Source organism: Macrobrachium nipponense, chromosome 13, assembly GCF_015104395.2.
Source record: "Macrobrachium nipponense isolate FS-2020 chromosome 13, ASM1510439v2, whole genome shotgun sequence".
Classification (NCBI taxonomy): Eukaryota; Metazoa; Arthropoda; class Malacostraca; order Decapoda; family Palaemonidae; genus Macrobrachium; species Macrobrachium nipponense.
In genome coordinates, this window is record NC_087206.1 from 57,824,416 (window position 1) to 57,833,417 (window position 9,002).

General features: G+C 33.7%; 1 protein-coding gene across 1 annotated transcript in view; it reads right to left on the bottom strand.

Moving 5' to 3' along the window:
* Window positions 1–6,500, bottom strand: part of LOC135225473 (uncharacterized) — a 9,660-nt gene extending 3,160 nt beyond the window's left edge. The window contains exons 1-5 of the mRNA XM_064264779.1: window positions 6,409–6,500; window positions 6,030–6,138; window positions 5,341–5,457; window positions 4,426–4,535; window positions 174–318 (exon numbers count right to left, since the gene is read on the bottom strand). Of these exons, the coding sequence (XP_064120849.1) occupies window positions 174–318; window positions 4,426–4,535; window positions 5,341–5,457; window positions 6,030–6,123 (466 nt within the window). The 5' untranslated portion in view covers window positions 6,124–6,138; window positions 6,409–6,500. The remainder of the gene's footprint in view (window positions 1–173; window positions 319–4,425; window positions 4,536–5,340; window positions 5,458–6,029; window positions 6,139–6,408) is intronic.
* Between the last annotated feature and the right edge of the window lie 2,502 nt (window positions 6,501–9,002).

The window sequence follows — 9,002 nt, forward strand, 5'->3', positions numbered from 1 at the left end:
TTTCTGGTGATAGAAGTTCACTCTCGACGTGATTTGGAAGTCACGTAAAGCCGTTGGTCCCGTTGCTGAATAACCGCTGGTTCCATGCAACGTAAAAGCACCATTCAAAATAAAAAATTAAAAAATCATTCGTGAAGGATAAAGGTATCAATAAGATAAAGATTGTTACTTACTTTTTCCTTCGTTGTGTCTGTCTTTGACCCACTGATGAGGCGAACAGGCAAAACCATCAATCGAGAAGTCGTACCGTTTGTAAACAGGCTGCTCGTACTGAACATAAATGCCTCCACTGGGACAGTAACCACTTGCATTCTTAGGCTGCATGGTGGAAGAGAAAATAAACTGTCTGTTCATCAACAATGGTGGAAGTATTACAGGGTATTAAAGTGACTAAACTCTGGTGAAAAATACATATGTCCAATGTTCTTGTGGTATTCAGATGATAACACATAAATTTATGTTATTTGATATGAAGGAAAACGAAAATAAAAATATTTGATTAAATAGAAATCTCAAATTTTTCAAACAGTTCGGTTACTGCATAGGATTTAAATTTTTTGCTTCCTTTGTGTATGTATGTATGTATGTATGTATGTATGTATGTATGTATGTATGTAGAACATATGGATGGAAACCGTGTTTCCAACGACATGTCATATCAAAACCAGTCAGATCCTAACAATAAAATTACTTGATCCCTAAATTCATGTTTATGACTTTCCTTTTACGGTATGAAGAGAGTAAAGCCAGGCTGGTTCAATATATTATTATATATATATTTTTGTTAAAATGTTTTGAATAAGTTTAGTTTTTTGTTTACCAAAGATCTGAATGTGGTCAGTTGTCGCCCTGTATAATCCTTTAATTGTCCTGTCCCTGTGTCTGAGCAGTTGGACTTCATCTTTTTGTTCTTAAATTGTACGCATGTTTATGCTTGTTTGGAAAGGTTACTCATTCTCCAGCTGTGTTGGATTCTAGGTACTAATCTCCTTATAATCCCTAACTGTCATATATACGACCTTTCCTGTACTCCGAATTTCTCATGTAAGTCAGTTTATCTGCTAAGTGAAGGACGTCGAGTCGAAAGATCTTACAGAACTCCGTTGTTTATCTTTCATTTGTGGCTTATTTAACCTTATATATATATATTATATTATATAATATATATATCTATATATATATTATAATAAGAATATATATATACATGAGAAATTCAGAGTACGGGAAAGGTCGTATATATGACAGTTAGGGATTATAAGGAGATTAGTACCTAGAATCCAACACAGCTGGAGAAATGAGTAACCTTTCCAAACAAGCATAAACATGGGTACAATTTAAGACAAAAAGATGAAGTCCAACTGCTCAGACACAGGGACAGGACAATTAAAGGATTATACAGGGCGACAACTGACCACATTCAATCTTTGTAGATAACAAAACTTATTCTCAAAACATTTTAACATACATGTACAAAGAAAATATCTCTAAGGCACTAATTTGTATTTAAGTCTTTGATTATATCTTTGTTTATCTTTCCGCCGTGGCTTATACCTTTATTTATGGATTACCATGTTCCAAACTTTCGTAATTCAGTTTATACTACATCCATATACATATATATATATATATATATATATATATATATATATATATAATATATATATATATATATATCATCCAATAAGAGGTCGAGGCTATTCCCCATCATGTAGCAGGTGAAAAGGCAAAACATCTCAATACATTTGGTTGCTTTATTGTTGCCAACGTTTCAAGACTATGGTCTCATTTTCAAGGCTATAAAAAACAAAGATACATAAATTACACACTTGTCCAGCAAGATTAACATAAATTGTTACATACGAATAAGCACGAGAAAAAAAATAAATATATGTATATAAAAATTTTTTTAAAAATAAAAATAAAATAACTAAAAACACACAATGTATTAAACACTAAGTGAAAATTATAAAAAAAAAATTAAAATATATAAAACAAACCTTACAACCCGAGTTTCGGTTGCTGAAAGGCCTGCCAGAGCGAGAAGGAGTCGAGATAACCAAGGAAAGAAGATAAGAGTGGGCAGTCTAAGCAATGTATAATTGAACTGCTGTAGTGTTGTTATTCAATGTTGGAACGAGGCGCTTAATGGCCAAGGATTCGAGTATAGGGAGTTGGTTTTCATTAGGGCTGGATATAATTATCTTAAAATCATCGTAGTTGATTCCGCATTTGCATATTTGGGCATGGTTTCTTATGTTTGAAAGCTCTGGACTAGAAAGCTTCATCCCAATGCGGTAACTAATGCCTATGTGTGAGTCACATCGTACTTTGAGCAGTCGGCGAGTGCTTCCCACGTAAGTCTGTTCGTTGCACAAACAGCAAGTATACAAGTAAACTAGGCCAGACCGCATCAAAGTAGGCAATTTTTCTTTGTGTCGAAAGAATCCGCCTATGGTTTTTGGATTCCTTATGATGAATTTCACATCAACTGCTGGGAAATGTTTGCTCATTATCTTCCTCAAATGCGGTATAAATGAGATATCATAAGTGTATGGAAAGCTAACATAATATTTTAATTTAGAAGCTAGATGTACTGGAGCTGGTGGCTGGAAGATTTTCTGTAGGGCCTTTCTGACATAACTAGAGAACACGGCAGTTAGGTAACAATTGGTCCTAAAGAATTCCTGCAAGAAATTAATTTCATTATGAAACAAGCTCCAGTTTGAAGTCAAGGCTACAGCTCTGTGAATTAGGGTTGATAATGAATTGAGCTTAAAATTAAGAGAACAGGAACTATAAAAATTTTGCCCCAAACCTGTAAATGTGGCCTTACGAAAAATTCCCGTTCTGAAACCATCATTCTCTCGTATGACCAAGGTATCGAGAAAATGCAGTCTATTATTATTTTCTTTCTCAAATGTAAATTTTATATTAGTGTGTGATGCGTTTGCATATTCCAAGAAAAGGTCGCAATGATGATGGTCCCTGAAAAGTAGGAATGTGTCGTCCACATATCTACGGTAAAATAGCGGCTTAAAAGAGGCAGGACAATTGTCCAGTAGTTGCTGTTCAAACTTGAACATAAAAATATCTGCAAAGGTGCAGCTCAATGGGTTGCCCATGCCGACGCCGTCTACCTGAACATAAACTTCATCGTTAAAAACGAAGGCTGTGTCCCGCACAGCCAATTCTAAAAGCTTCTTAAAGTCGACTTTGCTAAAACCTTGGAAAACATCATCGTCATTCACAAAAATGGTTTCTAGTATAAAGTCAATGGTTTCATCAACGGGAACATTTGTAAAAAGCGATTCAACGTCAAAGCTGGCCATGACGAGGAATTTGGCTATTTTATAATTTGGCGTTGTATAGGAGGAGAGGATGGGTCTCATAGGGATATTGTTCTTATGCACATTAGGCAATCCGTACATAATACCAAAAGACGAACCAGTAACAAAGAGCTCTTCATAGGAAGCTTGACTTATTGCTTTCCTGTCTTTGAGCGATCTTAAAAATCAATTAATTCTATCTTCGTTTTTGAAGATTATTTTGTATTCTTCTTGGCCTATTTTAAGGAATTTCTTGCTATCGGACAAGATATCTTGCATTTTGTTAATATAATCATTTTTATATAAAATAACAGTGCCTTTACCTTTATCGGGTTTAGATAAGACAAGGTCTTCTCTTTTGCTTAGTTTTTTAAGGGTAGTGTTAATCAGCTGAGTGGTCTGGTAAAACTAAGATATACTTAATTTGATTTAAACCGACATACGGATTTCCATGCTACTAAAGCACTGAGTGTTTTTAACATTGTCCTAATTCAAAGTAGTACTACACTGAATTGACAGTCTAGACTGAATTGACTGGTGTGCTTAATTAAGCCATTTACGTTTAGAATGAAGACCAACTTCTTGCTATCCTCAGGCGTTGAAAATTCTTTTATGGCCCACTATAGTTAAAATAACATTTAACCCTAAGTCAAATAACAATTTGAAAAGGTATAGAGGAGGATATGCTACGCCGACATCACTGACACACGTCATCGCTTTTGCGGATGGTTGGGTGGCTAAGCGTAGCTTTAACCTTACTTTCTTAAGTAAAAAAAGGTAATGAAACACATATGGCGATGTACAGTGCTTCCGATAAGAGGTCGAAGTTTAAAACATTCAGCGCTTTAGTTGCATGGAAATCCACAAGTCGGTTTAAATTCTTTACGAAAAACACTGCCATGGCCTCTGGAAAGCAAATTACAGTATAGATAGTTTTTTTTTCTTTTTTTACATAGACAGAAGTCTCTCTTCATATAATATCTTGGCCAAAGATAGTGTACTTGTTTTTAGGTTTCCCCAGTTCAAAACCTTGTGAGAAGTTTATCGATATACATGGTTTGTTACGCTGATACAACAGTAAAGTTGAATTCGTACTCACCGGTCTTGGAGGCAAAAAGTTGTAGTAGTTCCATCCAGGAGCTGCAATCAACGTAGTGTCACTTGGTTTGTGGAAGGCTGTGTTCAGTATTTCACACTCCGTGCTTGCTTCTGTTGGTAGTTTGCCATGTAAACTTGATTTGGTGTATGCCTAGTATGCTTTTTTTGTGTGTACTAAAAAACTCGTTATGTAATTTACTTCGTAAGCTATCTTTGGAATGCTATGGTATAGATTAAAATTAATTATCTCATTCATTCACGTACTCTTTTATCTCAGATATTCTTTTCCCATTTTATGACTAATGAACTTGAACTGACAGAGCCAAGAAAAGTTCACATTTTACTGACAAATCGTTGATCAAACAATATTTTAACATATGTTTTAAAAGTGATTCAATGAACTGAAATCCCTTCCTGAGATACAGTCTTACAAATATCAACTGACTAACTGACAAACTACCTTATGGTTTGACACTTTGTAATTTGCTACTGATCTAGATCTAATCAAAGGTTTTTTCATATTCATATGAAACATAAAACTTTACCGATTGGAACTCAACCTTATATTATTTTGTATTCTCACTATTGGCAAACTATATTTTTGCGATTTGGGACTCAAATGAAGTTACAGGTTTCTGATTAGTGTTAACATATTTGTGTACATAATAACAATAGTTCAAACATGCTATCAAACAAAAGCAGTATAGAAATATACCAGTTTGTCTCATATAAAATAAGATTTTTTATTCACCGTGAAAAATCTTGCATAGACACTTGTAAACAGAAATCTTTAAATTATCGTATATTATATTCTATTCTGAAAGTACACGAGTATGTACTTGAACTACCCATAACAGGGTGAAATATTTGCTATCCAACTACTTTCCGTCAAGAAAGTAATTACTATTATACTTACTGTTGTGATTGAAAGAAATGCAATCTTGCCTCGTGTGACACAACATACCGCAAGCAACTCTCGATATCTTCAGAGAAACCAGCACTGATCCTGGTAGCGTGTAGCGATAGTCCTTCACTAAGGAAGAGAGAGAAGAAGCTTTATTACTCGTTAGAAGGAAAGCAACATTATAGGGGCAAAGTATCACATTACTTTTCAAGAAACTTATAAAAAAAAGTAGTTTTCCTAACTTTTTAGAGGAAAAGCAGAGTTACCACTTTGCTGTCAGTTTATATAGTTATTACCGATTGTAAAATATTATGATAGCCGAAAAAAATAAGAATATGAAAAGGAGATTAAAAAAATAATGAAGGTAAAAATATAGATCAGAAAAATTAGAAAAAAATAAATTATATAGAAATCTAAGATACCACTAAACTGAGGAAAGAGAAAAATCTTAACAGATTTCTTCTTAACAGATTTCAATATATGCTGGTGCTAACAATTTAGAGATATATATGGTATTTTTTCTCAATGAAGTTTACAGATGCTATTTCAAGACCCATCCGTGTTTAGCATCAGAAATAGCTAGAAATACTTTTGACTACTATTCGAGTTCTTAACATTTAATAACCGCATTTTTGGTGATGTAAATTCTTGCGAGCCTTACAGCCAATCAGTGAATTTAAGTCGCAAGATACCTCACTTACTTTTCACCTTCCACATTGCTCCGGTGATTTCTCCATGAATGCGGAATAGGAATCCTGAAGCTAGAAATAATGCCAGTAACCTGATGGATTTCATGCTGGAATTCGCACACTGAAAAGAGAGTAATTTTTAGTTAGAATTCATATCATTCATGAAGGTTTTAGCCAAAGTCTCTTTATATAAAATGTCCCTTCACTTTACATTAACATAAGACTTTTTACAACTATTCCAGTTTATTTCCCTATCGTTTGTGCACAGCTGCCAGTATGATGTGCAATAATGCTTTATTGACAACTACTCATATTCCAAAAAAACATTTGCATATATCTCAGCGAGGTATGCTCATAAGAACGTGTAAGGAAGTAAGTACTACAGTATTACCTTTCAGAGGCGCCGATCCAAGTGCCTGGTGAACAGCCTAGAGTGAGCGCGACTGACTGACTGAGGGAAGCCTTTGAGAAGCCAGTCTGCTTGACCATGCGCAAACTGCTCCCAGTCCCAGATTCTTGTTTTCCAAAATGATTCGCTCATATCCCTTGCATTGTTGCCGTTTTTTTTTTTTTTTCACGAGAAGACTTCGTTCTCCTGGAAGCTGAGCTGTAAATGGTATCTGCCGGCTAACAAAAGTTGTAGGAATTAAAGGACTGCAGGAATAAAATAAAACTGTCCATTCTCTTTCATTTATCCCACAGGTCAAACTGAGTCACTCTACAGTCTCTAACTTCTGTTTATTGGCAGATTTGCCGGCGCACTTTGACCAAATTATCAGACATTCAACAAAGATGTATAACTATTAACTTTTTCTTCAGTTATTACATCAGATTAAGTGACGAATATCTGCCAAATGTGAACTCTTTCAAACTTTTTAGGCGTTTGTGCAGCATATATCAGATATTTCCACCTGCGGTGTATTTACCAGTATCTATATAATACAGACACATATTATATTATATAAATAAATATATATATATATATATATATATATATATATATATATATATATAGATATATATATATATATATATATATATGTATACGTATACGTATACGTATATATATATATATATATATAGATATATAGATATATATACACGTAGATATATATATCTATATATATATATATAATATATATATATATATATATATATATATATATATATATATATATATTATATATATATATATATCAGGCCAGTCAATCCCTACCTAAAAACATTGCTGGAGGAGATTAGAGAGACCCCCAAAAAAAAAATTGCCGAGATTCTTAAATCTAAGGCAAAATGTCATATTTTTTTAAAAATTCATCCAGTAAGTCTCAATATATTGCATTCTATCTATATACTAAGACCATAGATGCATAATTTCACGAATAAATACACCAAATTAAAGAAAAATACTTATCTTTATCTATACGACAAAATGGCTGTGTTTATAGCCTGTTGTCCATATTATTGCATTAGATTTTATGGGTCGAATATGACATAGTGTTATCATTTTTTAAAATTAGAATGTGCTCGGTTATATGCATGTTGATGACTTATCTTTCTCAAGTAATTCACTGTTAGGTTTATACTCAGCAATCCCTATGGCCGAACTCATTCGTTTTACAAGCAATAAGTGATTCTAGTGTCCATTCAATACCAAGACTGGCTCTCTGAGAGGCGAAGTTCCTATCGACAATACTAAACAACTTTTCGTCATCCAGGAAATAATTATATTTACTGAAAAATAAGCATTAGTAATAATTACGAACTTACACAAATAAAGTACTGTAGATTTTATTTAAATGCGGGAGAATCTAGTGGCCAATGCGGAATGCTGGAGGTATATGCGGGAGATTTCCGCAAATTCACCCACGGTTACTAGGTCTCAAATATATATATATATATATATATATATATATATATATATATATATATTATATATAGTATATACTATATATATATATATATATATATATATATATATATATATGATGGACTTGAATGGTCTGGCAATACTTGTTGCTATCTTTGGATCCATGTTCTGCAACAAAGCAATGAAGCTGTCCCCTTCAAAACGAAATATTTTTCGCATTTGTGAAGTAAGCTTTGAGAGGAACCCTAAACAATCAGAACGAAACCTGCTTTCATTTTCACCTAAGCTCTCTAGCAAAAGATGTGGCTCACATCTACCACCAAGACGGATCTCTCTCTCTCTCTCTCTCACTGATAATTGATATTTTTTTTATTGACTGACTTTTTCCATTCAGTTTTTTTCAAGATTCATTTTTTTTCTATCAAGTTTTCAAGCTCATAGTGAATTTTTCGACATCTTGAAATTTTTTCAAGCGCTTCAGCCCTGCCTATGACCATCCGTTGCGCCCTGACTTGCAGTATCTAGAGCAGGGGTGTCAAACTCATGGCCAACGGGATAGTCTTAAGTGGCCCGTAAGTTGCCAAGAGATTTTTCAACTCCAGCTACTATAACTGTTAGAACTGACTAAAATTTAACTAAAGTTATTAAACTGTTAAAACGAGACATAATAACTGTTAGAACTGACGAAAATTTAACTAAAGTTATTAAACTGTTAAAACGAGACATAATAAGTTTTACATTTCATTAATATGATAATGATTTATTCATTTATTTCATATTATAATTGCTGGCAATAAGGCTCTTTTATTGCAAATCTTAATAAATGAGTCATAAGGAATAAGGAATAAGTAATTACCAAGTCTTTGATGGCCCTCGAGACCATAACCAAGTGCATAATTGGCCCTCGAAAGGATTTGAGTTTGACACCCCTGATCTAGAGGAATTCCATAGCATTGGTGACAGATACCAGTTTGCTTGCAGTGTGCCTTCACAAGATCGATGCAATTGCAACTATCAGCTGAATAACTATTGCTAAAGCTGTTTGCAAGCTTAGAGTCATTTTTTTCCTTTCCATAAGCATATGAGAAGAGCCAGAGTTCCACAGCGTAAGTACAAGT